Below are 17,463 nucleotides of genomic sequence, written 5' to 3' on the forward strand. Positions count from 1 at the left end.
TGCATAAAACACATCAGTGTCATATTTTTAAGTGCAGAGGGTAGTTCCAGAAGTTTCATGGTCCTTGGAAAACTTTCTTTTGCAATAATACTCATGTGATAGATAAAGATGATCCAGATTGCAGAGTGGGATTCAGCCACCTGACAATACTGGGCCCCCAGGTCTCAAACTCCAATGTGCATACAAGTTAACCAGGGAACTTTGCTAAAATGCTGACTTCAGTAAAGTAATCTTTGATGTTGTCCCAAAATTCTGCATTTCTAACAAGCATCCAGGTGATCCTGCAGTCCTGTTCCACTGATCACAGCCATAGCAAACTCAGAGGAACATTCAGATTGGAATCCATAGTGCATTCACCCAAGTTTTCCTAAAGTCAGTTTTCACATCGATGATCCAATAACTGAGAGAAAACTATTGAGGTCCTGATCCAAATTCTAGAAAATTCAACATGAAAGTATTAATAGACTGTAGGTTAGCGCCCCAGTTCTGCAAATGGAAAAATTACCCCTGAGGGGGTAAGCCATTTGCCTTAGTCTTCACATACCTAGCTACATATGTGTTCAAGATTTTAGTGATGGTTTTCTGAAAACTGCCCTTTGCTTGCTTCATGCAAGACAGTAAATCAGCCTACAGGAGAAGATGTGGGGACAGAATTCAGTGAGAACAGTGGACATGTCAGCAAATTTGACACAGAAGATAAAGATAATAAAACCAATAAAGATTCAATAAGTGAAATCTATGAAAGACCAGAAAACAAAGTATGTATACAAATAGGCATTCTAATACTGACAATACAGCAAATAGGGCCACTTCATTCTGATAAGTTATGAGAGACATAAGAGTCAGAAGCCATCATATGGACATAAGAGTCAGAAGCCATCATATGGACTTCCACTGTTCTTTATGTGGTGAGCAACCCAAGTTCAGGTCTACTATCAATCCTACTCTTTCTCTATTGCACTAGATCAGAACCTAATATGCAGTCCTCATGGGTTCAGGCTAGCCCTAAGGTTATAATCTTATTACAAGGTGTTCAGGATTTAAGAGAACATCTGTCTCCAACAATTAGCCCAATCCATGTCACTTAGGCATAGATTGGAAGCAAAAGCATGTGGTATAGGCTCACAAACCCAAGAAGAATTCACTGAGAAGGATTCCAACAGGGCTAATGCTCACAATGTACCCTTCATGTACTTCTCTTTGAAATCTTGAGGTCACATCAACACTGATGTTGGCTTTTAATTGCCCTCCAACTCTTCCTTCAAAGATAGAAGACTTCAAAGCTTACTTGTATAGTTCTGGTAAATATATAAGAGCAAAAATGGGTGAAAAAAATTGTACAGAGAATTCTATCATTTAGGCAATCTCTGGCATCGAATATTGAAATTGTTAGTCTGGTGCCCATGTCACCTGTTTTTCTTGTTATCCCTCTGGAAAGCCTGGGAAGCATATTAAGTATTGCATATGGATGCTTTGAACTTCTCTAGGAAAGGTATAGGTTCTGGGACCACCATTACTTGTCTGAGGGTCATGCTGGGGGAAGAAGATTACATTCAAAGGGATGTGCTTAGAGAGGCAAGGTGGTGTGAACATCCTTTACTTTTATTTCAAGAGAGATATAGGTGAGTTTTAAAACACAAAACATTACAGTAGAAGAAATGGTGAAGGGGTGCTGATAGCCAAGGAGAAACCTCTCCTCCCACTCCGCCTTTTTCTTTTATCTGGAAGATATCCTTAGGGAGCAAAGACAGCAGGGTCCACAGCTGACTTCAGGAGAGTATTTGCAGCCTTCACAAGCATGGGCACAGTGGAGCCTGTGAAGAAAGTTAAGAACCATCAGGGATGGGGGACAGCAGATGAGGTAGATGTTCTCCCAGTGACCCCCAAACCCTGAGTTCTGCTTTATCTTTCCTCAATACTCTTTTTATTTTTCTTTACTTCATGCCCACATTCTCCTTTACTTTTCTCTGGTTCCAGAATCACTCAGCAGCTGTGAGATAATAAACCTCCAAGGAGGAGGTTCTCCAAGTCCAGCCGGGTACTTATTCAGCTTAGTACTGAGAGAGAGGGGAGAGCAAGCATACTTTATGTCCTTGTAGAAATTCACACTCCCCATCCATGTTCCCTTACATCTTTACTCAACTCTCCCCCTCCTACCTCAAATCAAAGATTTTACCCTCCTCCTGCCAAGGAAAGGACTCCTGAGAGACCAGAAATTGTCTGGACCAAGACAATGAGGGAAGTGACTATGAAGACTCTTGGGGTCACCCTCTGCCAGGGCTGGAGGTGCACAGCTGGGAACTGTCTTCCTGGGAGGGAAGGAAAGGCCCTGGGAGTGGGTTCTTACCTGCTTGGGTGTGAATCCAGGCCACAGCTTTCCTTTCTAGAAGCTCCCACTCCATCTTCTGGTCTTTACCATGGGTGTGCAGCCAGACCACAGCCAGGACAGTGGCCCAGCCTGAGAGGTCCACAAGCTGTACAATAGACAGAGACTTCCCTGAAGACTCTGCGATGGGGCAGGAAGTCCCTTAAGGACATGCAAAGAGTGCCATGCCCTCCTTACTGGCAAGGCCCAAATTGCTGCTACATGGTATTATTTGGTCTCCCTCTATCACTTGCAAGGCACAATGATAGGCCATGTACCCTAAGGCAACAGTCTACTGAGTCTTAGGGTAGAAAGGTCATAAGCTTTAAATCCAGAGCTGTGTAGAGACCCCTACTACCCATGAAAGGACTACCCAGTCGTGTAAGAGAAACAAATGCATGGCAATTTTATAAAATGTCTTCATGTTTTTTTTTTTCGTTCCCACATTTTTATTGGTGTATTATAGTTGTACATATGGTGGGATTTCTTGTTACATATTTGTACATGCACATGATATAATGATATAAGTTGGCCAACATCATTCCCCATGTTTTAAAATTTTAATCCTCATTCTTACTCTCCACTGAACAAAGGCATGAGGAATTATCAATAACCATTTTTTTTTGGGGGGGGTACCAGGGATTGAACTCAGGGGTACTTGGCCACTGAACCACATCCCTAACCCTATTTTGTATTTTATTAGAGGCAGGGTCTCACTGAGTTGCTTAGCACCTAGCTAAATTGCTGAGGCTGGCTTTGAACTCACAATCCTCTTGCCTCTGCCTCCAGAGCCGCTGGGATTACAGGCATGCACCACCGCATTTTTAAAGACAAATAATGCTTCATACAGAAGTGAAATGAAGTGCCCAAAGTTAGTATTCCAGCAAATAATTGAGTCTAATTGTAATCATACTCCTTAAAAGATAATCTCATCCATAGATCAGAAGACTACCACCCATGAGTTTCACCAACTGTTCATGAAAACTTCAGGTTATAGAATCAGTGGATAAAGGGAAATTTCTCATATATATCATGAGCTTTAAAATTTGTAAAAAGCTACCATGTCCTCTTTGAATAGTCTTAATTTTATCAAAATTTTAGTTCCTTCAATTCTTCCTGAAAAGGAAGATCATGTAAAAGCATCAGGAACTCCCATGCTGTTTTCCTGGTTTAAAAACAAAGGTCACAATTATTTTTGAAAAACAACTGGAGGAGAAAATTCTTATGAATTCTCTGACCTCAGTTCAACAGTACTGTGGCAGTTCAGGAAATCTTCTTGCCTCCCCTCTTCCTGTTTCCAATATGCTGATGTTGTTTGTAATATGCAATGACTTTTGAGGCAGATTTCTCCCCCTTTCAACTGTGGCATTGAGAATTTAAAACCAAAAGCTATTCTTTAGTTGTATTATTACTATATTTTCTGTTTGCAGTAGTGGTGGTCGCATTGTTTCATGAGAAAATTTTAATTCCTTGTTTAGCGGACTTTAGGAATCCCCAAACTCTTGACTAACACTTTAGTTCTCTTTTCTGTCATCCTAACACTTTAGTTCTCTTTTCTGTCATCCATGAGTAGGAAAATCTGATCTATATCCTCATCAAAATCTTCACAGAAGATATATAAAAATTCAGTTTCATGTTTCAAAAATATATTCCATTTTTAAATCAATTCATAATTAACTGTTCTGAATGTTCAACTCCTTTACTCTTGGTCCAGATATTCATCATTACAAAACATTCAGATTCCCTCCTGAAATATATATCTACCAGGTCTCTGACTCACTTGATTTGTTGGCTTTGTTGCCATGTCAAAAAGGAATCATTAACCTGACATGTCTCGTGCTCCTTGAACTTCATCATCCCTGCTCCAACTTCTGAGTATTTAAAAATCATTCTTGTTTTTTAGAAATAAAATCCAGACATACCTTAAAAAGTAAAATGAAAATAGGCAGAATTTTATTATTATTTTACTTTATTTTGTTTTTGGTGCCAGGGATTGAATCCAGGACCTTCATATGCTAAGCATGTGTTCTACTGGTGAGCTCTGACTTCAGCTAGTATCTATGTAAGCCAATACACTATAAAAAAATCATTATTTTAACTTGAAATCAATATAAAATAATTTTGATAGTACATTGTACATTATTTATTTTTTACCCGAAGTCAGTATATATTTCACAACATAGAACACCTCCATTCAATTAAAATTTTTATTTTAACCTTAGCCACAATTCCAAGGCTCAATAGCCACAGGTGACTCATGGATGTTGCATGTTCAGATCATAGAAAATCTGAAGGTTAGTTCATTGTTTTCCTAAGTTTGAAAGTTTAAAATGGGATTTGTCTTTTATATTTTTGACAGTCATCATATTTTATCAATTTCTCTAGGAGTGGAAGTTTTAGCAAGTTACCTTAACTGAATGTACATTCTGAATATATTTTATCTATGTCAGTATATTTCAATAATCAAAATAACTAGGTGGCTCCCATTTGTACTCACCTATCCTGACTTTGATGAACGTTTTTATGTATGAACCACATTCTTTACTATTAATAGTGGGGTTATCATTAGTGGTTCTGAGGACAGATAGTCCTAGCATTAAATGCAGCTTTGCCACTCACTGGCTCAGACACATATTTATACTTCTGTAAGCTTCAGCTTCTTTATCAACAAACAACAACATGAATAGGACCCACCTAATTTAATTGAAGTGAGGAGTAAATGTGGTCATGAATGTTAAGTTAGCACAATTCCTGGTACAGAAGACAACCTGAGTTTTAACTTTACATTTAAGATGTCTGGAAGGGAATATAATTTTAAGTCCAAAGGATTGTTACTTTCTCCTTGTATTCCATCAACATTCACATGAACTCCTACTAGCTGACCCATAAATTCCTTATTATTTTTATTCGAAAATAACCAGAAAAACTTTCAACCTTGACTTATTAGAAATTAACTATGTCTGTGGATCCCTCTGTGTTCTGCTTTCTCAGGTGGATCCTGATCTACCCTTTTATGGTTTGGATCTGTAATGTACCCCAAAGATGTCAAAACTTGTTCTTCAATGAAACAATGCACTGATGGAGCTTTTAGGACATGATTAGATAACGAGGGCTCTGACCTCATCAATATATTAATTCATTTGGTAGATTAATGATTTGAGTGGATTATTGGGAGAAGGCAGGGCATTTTTGGAAGAAGTGGGACATTAAGGACATGCTCTGAATGCTGTATCTTGTCCCTTGCCACCCCACTTCCTCTGCTCTTTCTCTGTTTCTATGCTGTCATGAACTGAGAAACTTTACTCCACCAAGCACTTCCTCCATGCTATTCTGCCTCACCTCATGCCTAAAGCAATGGAGCCAGCTGACCATGAACTAAAAACTCTGAGCCAAATCTTTCCTCCTTTAAGTTGCTTTTGTCAGGTATTTTGGTTACAGTGATGAAACAATGACCAATACACACCCCCACTCCTCATTACAAACTTTACTTCCTTAAAAGTATACCTACTCCATTGTTTTCTTTGAATCTTACCTGGGCAGGGTGTGCAGCAAGCAGGTCTTCCAAACTCACACCTAGGATCTTAGTCAGATCTTCATTCAGATCCCAGGAACCATTTGCTTTTTGGAGGTCAATCAGCTGCATAAGTTTAGTGCCTCCAATCACTTTGAGGGAAAAAATAGAAAAAAGAAACGAGAGGAAACCACTGAGCCCCTGAACTCTGAGCACACCTGAGATAAGCTGCAGGATTCAGAGACAGGCTGCCACAAGTCTGCTCCAGAGAGAATGGTCAGACAGTACCTGGGTCTATCTTCAAACCCAAATTGTAAAAGGATGACTAGGGAAATGGGGGCCCAAACAGGGTGAAAGCAGAGTTCTGGTGTTTCCAGACAGAACTGTGTTGCCTGCAGACAACCTATGCAGGTAGAGAGGGGGGAAAAGGCTGTGTTTATTTAGAAATCATCCCATTAGTCGACATCATAGACTAGAAAGTCTACATGGTAGATTAGAGAAGTGAAATAAGTCCACCTCACCTTTATGATAACTTTTCAACTTGGTCCTGCTGTTGTTGGAAGAACGCGGGGTTCCCATCATAGAGAAAGAACCACTGCGATATAAGCATGTATTCCCCAAGTTCTGAGTATGTGATACAGGTATGCTTGATCCTATGTGTGACAAACAGTGGTGAGAAAATGTCCCTGGAAAGATGCTCACTTACACTGTGGACCACGGTGATTTATAGGCCTATGGGGATGTTAACACCATTCTCCTGATATGTCATGGTAGCAACGAAAGCTGAATCCCATGTAACCATAGATAAAAACAATCACTATAGCCTGAGTTCTGTTGAAAAACTGAAAAATACCGATGTACACAATGAGTTGCCCTTGCTGTCTGCAGCAGGCCAAAATAATATAAAGTCTAAGGATTATTTGAGAAACACACTTTCCCATCCATATCAGTCAGCTTCAGTTTCTACCCTAACTGTGTCATTCTTCTCCCATGAGCTCACCACTGAACACAACACACCCTTACACTCTCAGATCTCTATTTTCTATTATGCCCTCTCTAACCCCTGACACAGGCTAAACAATCTTACCTACGTCTTTACTTTCATTTCAAGAGGCTCCATCCAACTAAGTCTTAAATGAAGACTCATGAATCCTCCCAAAACATTCTTTTCCCTCCATCTCTCTCACTTGGCTGTTGTTCAATGTACTGCAGTTCAACCATCCAGGTTTGGCAACCTATTCAGTCCAGATCAGTATTCCTCCACCCTCACATGGTACCTCCCAAATGTCCTTATTAGTGTCAGCTCCCAAACTCTTGGTCATCTCCCATCATCCACTAAGGAAACTGAAAACCAGACCATAGACTTCACTCTATTCCCAGGTCGGCCATCCTCTTGAGAGATTTCAGCTCCCATGGAGAGAGCCAGGTTTTTAACCTTCTCAATTAAATTACTTGCATTCTATTCTTCTTCAGTCTCACTCTCCCAAGTCATGATGGTTTTGTTATCACAAAGAATTGTTTCACTTATAAAAAATAAATTGAAAAAAAATCTTACTTTTAAATATAATATCCAAGTTTTCCTGTTTTATCTGAATTTTTACTTCCTCTAGATCACTTAAGTCTTTAATCTTTAATCACTTAAGTCTTTAATATATCTTTTGATATATTGCTTTCCTGTATATCAACCTCCTTCCATCTTCATTGTGTACTCAATCTACATCTCAATTTTAATTTTTGCCAACTGCTTATCAACATCTACAAATCCACATTGGTAATTTCCTTTCATTACACCCAATCTAGCAAAACCCCAAAACTGCAATGAGCCCAACATTTTTTTATGCCAAAGTTGTTGAAAAGATAAACATAAGCTAAGGGATTTTTTGGCGGTGTGGTCCCACAAAATAAGTCTGGTGCAAAACTTAACTGGACCCTCAACCCTCCTTCACAGATGTTTCTATTTCTCTCTGGACAATCCATTTTCCAACTATTCCCAGTGACTCCTTTAAATCTTTGCCTTTTCTTTGAGTCCTGACTTCCACCACTTCCAGTCCCACATCATTCCAAATGTCAGCCATTTGGATAATCATTAGCTACCTCATTATCAAGAACACAAATCAGCTTCATATTTAAACTATTTGTTAAATGATTATGTGCACCTTGTACATGTTACTATCCTTTTCATATTACATCTCTCTGCCAATAGGTCATATTCTACTTTAGTAAGACAAAAAAGTTTTAACACTAGGCAGAAATCCTAGAGGTGGAGGGCAGGCTGGGTTTGTGGCTCAGTGGTAGAGTGCTTGCCTGGCATGTGTGAGACACTGGGTTCAGTTCCCAGCATCACATAAAAATAAACAAACAAAATAAAGTTATTGTGTCTATCTAGTACTAAATGTGTATATAATTTTTTTGAAAAAAAAAGAAAACAATGTTTTTAAAAATATTTCACAACAATTTCCTTAAAATAGTGTGTGCAGCTATCCATGAGACTTATGCATGGAATAGAACTCACTACATAAAATCCTTGGGCTCCCAAAGGTTTTGTGGTACAGAACTGGCCTTGGAATCTGCCTATAAGCCCGGGGCCCCTGAACTGGCTGCTTGAGCTCCTTGTTTATGGCAATGAATGCTGTGAAGGAGCTGATGACTCCAGATTCAATGCTGATCTTCGACACGTCTTTTTTGTCCATTGCTGAGGTCTGTGTGAGGCCAAGGTCTTTGGTCTGGATGAAGGATTTGGCAGCAAGACGGTGAATAGTGAGGCTGAAAGAAAAAAAAAAAAGAAATTTCCAGAGAGGTGGGGAAAAACACCCACATTCTAGCTAATAGGTGCTCTTAAAATTTAGGGATAGCAGAAGAAAGAAAAATTAGAGAAGGAAAGAATAGAAACAGAGTGGCCCACAAAGGAAGAATGAATACAAGGACACATTTTAAGCCACAGTCCAAAGAAGTAAGTAGTAAGAAAGGAGAAAAAAAAAAAGAAGAAGGAAGAATAAGAATAGAAGGAACAAGATGAAAAGGCAAGGAAGTGAAGTGGAGCAAAAGGTCAGAAAAACAAGAAAGAGAAGGGAAAACAATTCTCACTCAGCATCTGGCTTGGGTTGGAGAGAAAATGTCAGTTTATCCTCAAGTCTTTTGCCCTGGAGCGTGTACTTGAGGCCTACTTCTCCTGTAGCCTCTGCTGCCTACAAATTGGAGAAGAACAAAAGTGATAAAAAGAAAAGATCACAGAGAAAGTGATCAGAACTGGGGCAACTCCCCAGCTCAGCACATTATCATTTCTTAGTAGTGATTAGGTATCCCTGGAAACCAGAGACCTGAAATGATGGGGGAGATAGAGAGCTGGTTCTACCTGGCATTTACAACCTCTTGCTAAACTCCTAATACACCAACCAGCTTCAATGAAACTGTCAGGGCAGTAGCTACTCTGCACAGAGAAACAAATAAGAACTGGGACTCACCGGCATTTTTCCAGCGAGTCGGGCATAGAGGATCAACCTCTGACCCCTAAAGATGACAGTTGGCTCTGGAGAAAGCAAGTTAGCAGACACACCAGGAGGCAAATTCCAGCTCAAGGAGATGTCTTCTACTGCAGACTGAAGAGAGTGCTTCAGAGACCTAAGAACCTGATGGAGGAAAGGAAATACAATAAGCATAAATAAAAAAGGATGAAGATAATTATAATTAACTCAATATTTATCATGTATCAGTTGCTATATGGTACAATACAAGTTATGTCTAATCCTTAACCCTATCTTGGGGATATGGGTATTATTTATCTTGCTTTACACACAGGAAGCTAAGGTTGAGAGATTTAATAGCATAAATGTGAATGAAGGATATGCTAGGGAAAGTTGATCCATGGAGAATGGAACTAGAGAAGGCATGGCAGTAACTGGGAAAGAGGAACTTAGAAACAGAACCAGAGATATCTTTTCCTTGTGCACACTGATAATGGAATATCAATTTGCCACTAAAAGAGGTCCTGAAGCACAGGCCTGGAGTCTCAAACATGATAGCCAAAGCTCTTAGTTTCTGTTTGGGCACTTAAATACGAGACCTAAAGTTCTTTCAGGGAGTTTTTTTTTTCTTTTCTTTTCTTTTTGGTGGTGTTGGGATCAAACCCAGGGCTTCATGCATGCCAGGCAAACACTCTACCACTGAGCAATATCCCCAGCCCAAGCTCTTTCAGAATCTTATCTCTGGACTTCCAGCTATTAGGGTCAGATACCATTTTACTCCAAAGTAAAAACATTTGCTGTAAGACCCAATCAGCCCCTCGGAAAATATAATTCATACCTTGGGTATTTGGAAAAATGCATGTTAGAGGCAAGCTAGGCTCTCGCCCTTGCAGCAGTGTCCCCCACCCTGCTGCATACTCGGTCTGGACTGACCACCTCTGGACACATGGCTTGCCCCTCACCTTGGGCTGCATCCTGTCCTTGCCTGTGATAAACTCAGAAGTTCCCCCTGACATCCGGGCAATGCTTTTTATTAAGCTGGTGGAGGCACCTTCTCCAATGCCAAATGAGAAACATCTGTAATTGTAAATGAATAGAGGTTAGACACAGGAACTTATAAAATTTATACATAATGGTGAAAACTACATGATGAGATAGTCTACTTCATTGAGAAAAGTTGTAATAGCCATTTATTGAGAATATAGTATATTTTGGAACCTTAATAAATTCCTGAAATTAATAGTATGATTGAATCATCCTGAGTCTCCTCAGAGGCAAGGTTGTGTTTCATTTCACACATAAAGAACAAGGACCCTAAGAATTTAAGAAATCTGTGCAAGATCACATCTTTTATAAATGGTAGACATGGCACTAGAACACTGCTATGACTAACTACAAGAGTCCCCTAGCAAACCAAGGAAAAGCTAGAAACTGTCATCAGTTCCTGACTGATACTGCTGCATCATGATGTTGCTCCTGCAAGGTTTAGGGCATGGAAATGTGCCTCCTACTTTTTTTTTTTTTTTAGAGAGAGAGGGAGATGATAGAGAGAGTGAGAGAATTTTTTTAATATTTATTTTTTAGTTTTCGGCAGACACAACATCTTTGTTTGTATGTGGTGCTGAGGATCGAACCCGGGCCACAAGCATGCCAGGCGAGCGCGCTATCGCTTGAGCCACATCCCCAGCCATGCCTCCTACTCTTAAGGTAAAAGTTCTCATCCTGTTGTGGCCCATGTACACTGATGGAGATTCTTAACCTCAATTTGGGTTCCAAAATAAAATTGTACATAAATAGACAATGCCTTAGTAATACTATGATAAGCCTTAAAATGGCAGAAATGAAAGTTTTCATCATAAATTCATACACTAGAATGCAGGCTTATGTGTCTATTTTGACATGTGTTTGTGTGACTCATCACCCTCAAGTGACATCAGTATTAGGATTAATGCTCTTAACTTGTGAGGATAAGGACCAGATATGTAATTGCAGTGATTTAACTGGAGTCATTCTCCCAAAAGATCACATCCTGCTAGTCTCTTTATGATCTCATCTTAAATTTCCATTATGATTTTTAAACTCTAGTCCATATTATACAATGCATATATGCATAATTTTAAATGTTTTTTATTTATAAAAACTAAACTGAAAAATGCCTAGAACTCACTAACATGTTTCATGTCAATGATAATAAAAATAATAATGGCGATAATAAAAATAATAATGGCAATAATAACAAAAATGTATATAGTACATATTTTGTGTCAAGGACAATTCCTAGATGTTTTACATGGTTTTATTCTTTTACGCCTCACAATAAACCTACAAGGTAAGTTCTACTATAAGTATCACCATTTCAGGTAAAGAAACCATTGCTTAGAGATTAATTGATTTTTCCAAACATCTAGCAAGAAGAAAAACTAGAACTTAAACATATGACTTCTTTTTATGACTTCATAGCAATTGAATGTGTGAATCAAAACTTCCCCTGTCCTGATCTCAGCAATGGACTAAGTTGTTTCTGCCCAGGGAGAAGCTGTGCACAATATTTTTAATAATTTATTTGAAAGCAGTAAAGACAATAAGACAATTGAGTCAATTGTGTACAAAGACTTTAAGAAGCTAAGTGCCAAATTCTGGAAGAGGAAGGAAGCCAAGAGCTTCGAGCCTGGTACTAGATGTCCATTTACCCTTTGAGGGAAGTGTCAAGTACAAAACGAATGGCCAAAGTGAGAAGAAAAAGCAGCAACTGAGGTCTCCAACAGGCTAGTGTCTCTGAAAACCTCTCAGCTGTCTGGACAGTACCCTAGGGTACTACACTCAAGACATAGAGGAGAATTAGAAATAGACTGGCCATCACCATGGCTGAAGTTAATTAGATCCTAATCATATCAAGATTGTCTGATTCTAGTGTGCACATCCATCAGAGCAGAGTAAGACCTGCAGGAGGCAGGATATAATTTAGAGGCCTAAAGAATTTCTATGAACATTCATATAAAATATCTGATATCTAAACGAATATAGAAAATCTGAGAAAATTAAGCAATGTGCTTGTGAATAACACAGCTTAAAAAGAAAATCATCGGCAATTGAAATCATAGATCCAACATGGCGGCAGGCAGAGAGGCTGCGCTTTCAATACACCCCCAGTGATGGGGTCATAAAGTCACAAGGATAACCCTTGGATACTACCAACAGAGAACCTCCTAGCAAAATTCCACTGAAGAGAGACCGGCCGGGAGCTACTAGGATTTTTTTGAAGCGTCTGTGTGACCCTGTCGAGCAAAACCCTGACACGAGACGCGGAGTTCCAGATCCACCAGCCAGAGTCCGCGTGCCGCGGGCGCAGCTGCAGATCCCTCCGCCCGCCCGCAGCCAAAGTGACTGGGTCCTGCTAGACTCCGAGACGCAGCTTGGCAGGGAGAAGTCTTTAGCCAAGCCTCCACGAGCCAGGAGCTGAGGCCAACCGGGCTGGACCAGTCCCACCCCTCCCTTCGGACACTCCAGCAAGGAGCCTGGGGCCCGCCATAGCAGAGAGGTGACGTCGTCGGAGTTCGGCCGGCTGAATTCCTTCCCAGCAGAATCCACTTTAGCAGGTGCGTGACTCCCCATCCTGATACAAGCAGCCAGGAAACTTCATTGACTTCTCAGGGGTCGTGTCCGTAGGGAAGCAGAGGGGATCCCCGACCCCCAGCCCCCCATATCACCAGCGGTGACTCCCAAGGTCTTAGCCGCAAGTTTACCACAGCACTGGGGCTTAAAAGGAACACGCAGTGGGGCTGCAAGTGTAACTAGATCTCTAGGGAATCACTTCTGGAGAACAGGACCTGGCTGGCAGGCTGACTGGAAGAAGGGGGTTAAGGGCTGGAGAAGTGAAATGGCTCTGGACTGACAAGTCTGAGAGACTCCCAGGAGACGCCTTACAGAGATAGCTCTCGGCAGGTAGAGAGCAGAAGCTCTGCTCGGAGGGCACAGCTCCGCCTACTGGAAGAGAAGAAGGTGGATCTCTAAGACTTTAATTTTTTTTTTTTTTGGATGCTGTTGTCGATAATTTTTTTTTCTCTCCTTCTTCTTTCTCTGATCCTTTCTCCCCTTTTCCTTCTCTCTTTCTATCGCATTTCAAGTTTTATTGTTCTTTCATTCCCCTCTAATCTATCTCTCTCTCTATCCTTTTTTCTTTTTAACAGCATCTTCATTCCCCTACCCCCCAACTTTCATCCCAAGCATTACATCTTCCATTTCGTGTAATTGTCTAAATGCAAATAGGTGAATGTCTCGAGGCTGTCTATAAGACTCCTAAATACCTAGCTACTACCAACACCCTGATCCAATTGCCTGGTAGTATCCACCTTCAGTGGAGCAATCTTCTAAAGTAGCCAAGACATACTAACCATCGTACCACCATAGCACCTAACCTAAACATATAGTCCTAAGAACAAACAACAAATCACTATATGCATACAGAACCTAGAAGCCTTATATGAATTGAATGAATCAGCTTTAAAGTACAACAAAGCCCAACATTTCTAGGCATAATCTCCCACCACAAAAGAGAGACAACAGAAATATACAAAGCCAAAACAAATGTATAGGAGAAAGCAGTTACAAAGCAGTCAAACAGAGCTGGAAAGCAACGTGAACAACATGAAAAAACGAGGGATAAAAGGGTTACAAACAATGCAGGACAACCTAAATATACAGGAGGACCTAGAAGAGTCAGAAACATGGACAGAGAAAGAAATCAAGGCATACCTAACTCAGATGGAACAGAATATTAGAGAAGACATGAGACAGCAAATCCAAGCATTGAAAGTATATTTTGAAAAAGAACTAACCACACAAATTCAATCCGACAAAGAATGAGCTTTACCAGGAGATAGAGGTGTTAAAAAAAATCAAGCTGTAATACTAGAAATGCAAAAAACCATAAATCAGATTAAAAGCACTAATGAGAATATTACAAACAGACTAGATCAAGTGGAAGTCAGAACATCAGATAATGAAGACAAAATTTATCAACTTGAAAAGAATATAGTCAACACAGAAAAGATGCTTAAATCCCATGAGCAATCTATCCAAGAGATATGGGATCTCATCAAAAGACCAAATTTGAGAGTCATTGGGATAGAAGAAGGCACAGAGGTTCAGTCCAATGGAATGGATAGCTTATTAAATGAAATAATACTAGAAAACTTCCCAGAGATGAAAGATGGAATGGATTGCCAAATCCTGGAATCCTACAGGACCCCAAACATCCAAAACCATAATAGACCAACTCCAAGACATAATTATGAAGATAGCTAACATACAGGACAAGGAGAGAATACTAAAAGCTACGAGAGAAAGGAGGCAGATTACCTTTAGGGGTAAACCAATTAGGTTAACGACTGATTTTTCATCACAGACTTTGAAAGCAAGAAGATCCTGGAACAACATATTTCAAACACTGAAAAATAATGGATTCCAACCAAGAATACTGTATCCAGCAAAACTAAGCTTCAGATTTGACAATGAAATTAAAATATTTCACGATAAACAAAAGCTAAAAGAATTCGCAGCCAGAAAAACAGCACTGCAAAGCATTTTGAGCAAAATACTACAAGAAGAGGAATTGAAAAATAGCGCCCAAAACTAACAGTGGGAGGTATCTCAGTAAAGGGGGAGAAAAATAACCAAAGAGGGAAAACTAGCCAATCTAAAATAAATAAACATGACTGGAAGTACAAACCATATTTCAATTGTAACCTTAAATGTTAATGGCTTAAATTTACCAATCAAGAGACATAGGCTAGTAACCTGGATTAAAAAAAACAAATCCAACAATATGCTGCCTTCAGGAGACTCATATGACAGGAAAAGACATACACAGACTGAAGGTGAAAGGTTGGGAAAAATCATACCACTCACATGGCCCTCGGAAGCAAGCAGGAGTGGCCATACTCATATCGAATAAAGTCAACTTCAAACCTAAGGTAATCAAAAGGGATAAAGAAGGACACTATATATTGTTAAAAGGAACCATCCACCATCGAGACATAACAATTATCAATTTGTATGCACCAAACAATGGTGCTGCAACGTTCATAAAACAAACTCTCCTCAAGTTCAAGAGTCAAATAGACCACAACACAATAATTATGGGGGATTCAACACACCGCTCTCACCATTGGAAAGATCCTCTAGACAAAAGCTGAACAAAGAAACTATAAAACTCAATAATGCAATCAATAACCTAGACTTAACCGACATATATAGAATATATCAACCATCATCAAGTGGATACACATTCTTCTCAGCAGCACATGGATCCTACTCAAAGATAGACCATATATTATGCCATAGGGTGACTCTCAGTAAATATAAAGGTGTGGAGATAATACCATGCACCATATCTGACCATAATGGAATGAAACTGGAAATCAATGATAAAAGAAGGAAGGAAAAATACTGCATCACCTGGAAAATGAACAATATGTTGCTGAATGATCAATGGGTTACAGAAGATATAAATGAGGAAATCAAAAAAATTCCTAGAGATAAACGACAATACAGACACAACATACCGGAATCTATGGGACACAATGAAAGCAGTTTTAAGAGGGAAATTCATTTCCTGGAGTTCATTCCTCAAAAAAAGAAAAAACCAACAAATAAATAAACTCACACTTCATCTTAAAACCTTAGAAAAGGAAGAGCAAAACAACAGCAAATGTAGCAAAAGACAAGAAATAATTAAAATCAGAGCGGAAATCAACGAAATTGAAACAAAAAAAACCATTGAAAAAATTGAAAAAACTAAGAGTTGGTTCTTTGAAAAAATAAATAAGATCGACAGACTCTTAGCCATGCTAACGAAGAGAAGAAGAGAGAGAACGCAAATTACTAACATACGGGATGAAAAAGGCAATGTCACAACAGACACTACAGAAATACAGAAGATAATTAAAAAATATTTTGAAACCCTATATTCCAATAAAATAGAAGATAGTGAAGATATCGATAAATTTCTTAAGTCATATGATCTGCCCAGACTGAGTCAGAAAGACACTCACAATTTAAACAGACCAATAACAAAAGAAGAAATTGAAGAGGCCATCAAAAGACTACCAACTAAGAAAAGCCCGGGGCCGGATGGGTATACAGCAGAGTTCTACAAAACCTTCAAAGAAGAGTTAATTCCAATACTTTTCAAGCTATTTCAAGAAATAGAAAAAGAAGGAACTCTTCCAAATTCATTCTATGAGGCCAACATAACCCTGATCCCAAAACCAGACAAAAACACTTCAAAGAAAGAAAACTATAGACCAATATCTCTAATGAACTTAGATGCAAAAATTCTCAATAAAATCCTGGCGAATCGAATGCAAAAGCACATCAAAAAAATTGTACACCATGATCAAGTAGGATTCATCCCTGGGATGCAAGGCTGGTTCAATATACGGAAATCAATAAATGTTATTCACCACATCAATAGACTTAAAGATAAGAACCATATGATCATCTCGATAGATGCAGAAAAAGCATTTGACAAAGTACAGCATCCCTTTATGTTCAAAACACTAGAAAAACTAGGGATAACAGGAACTTACCTCAACATTGTAAAAGCTATATATGCTAAGCCTCAGGCTAGCATCATTCTAAATGGAGAAAAACTGAAGGCATTCCCTCTAAAATCTGGAACAAGACAGGGATGCCCTCTCTCATCACTTCTATTCAATTTAGTTCTTGAAATACTAGCCAGAGCAATTAGACAGACAAAAGAAATTAAAGGCATAAAAATAGGAAAAGAAGAACTTAAATTATCGCTATTTGCGGATGACATGATAATATACTTAACAGACCCAAAAGGGTCTACAAAGAAACTGCTAGAGTTAATAAATGAATTCAGCAAAGTGGCAGGATATAAAATCAACACGCATAAATCAAAGGCATTCCTGTATATCAGCAACAAAACTTCTGAAATGGAAATGAGGAAAACCACTCCATTCACAATATCCTCAAAAAAAATAAAATACTTGGGAATCAACCTAACAAAAGAGGAGAAAGATTTATACAATGAAAACTACAGAACCCTAAAGAGAGAGATAGAAGATCTTAGAAGATGGAAAAATGTACCCTGTTCATGG

The 17,463-nt window shown here is 39.1% G+C and overlaps 1 protein-coding gene across 1 annotated transcript in view; it reads right to left on the reverse strand.

The window, feature by feature from the left end:
- Positions 1–1,590: 1,590 nt before the first annotated feature.
- Positions 1,591–17,463, reverse strand: part of LOC143391081 (von Willebrand factor A domain-containing protein 5A) — a 35,039-nt gene continuing 19,166 nt past the window's right edge. Inside the window, exons 10-17 of the mRNA XM_076843645.2 lie at positions 10,300–10,414; positions 9,338–9,502; positions 8,961–9,061; positions 8,389–8,639; positions 6,398–6,529; positions 5,898–6,028; positions 2,348–2,474; positions 1,591–1,814 (exon numbers count right to left, since the gene is read on the reverse strand). Coding sequence (XP_076699760.2) covers positions 1,735–1,814; positions 2,348–2,474; positions 5,898–6,028; positions 6,398–6,529; positions 8,389–8,639; positions 8,961–9,061; positions 9,338–9,502; positions 10,300–10,414 — 1,102 coding nt within the window. The 3' untranslated portion in view covers positions 1,591–1,734. The remainder of the gene's footprint in view (positions 1,815–2,347; positions 2,475–5,897; positions 6,029–6,397; positions 6,530–8,388; positions 8,640–8,960; positions 9,062–9,337; positions 9,503–10,299; positions 10,415–17,463) is intronic.

Source organism: Callospermophilus lateralis, chromosome 2, assembly GCF_048772815.1.
Source record: "Callospermophilus lateralis isolate mCalLat2 chromosome 2, mCalLat2.hap1, whole genome shotgun sequence".
In the NCBI taxonomy this organism is placed as follows: Eukaryota; Metazoa; Chordata; class Mammalia; order Rodentia; family Sciuridae; genus Callospermophilus; species Callospermophilus lateralis.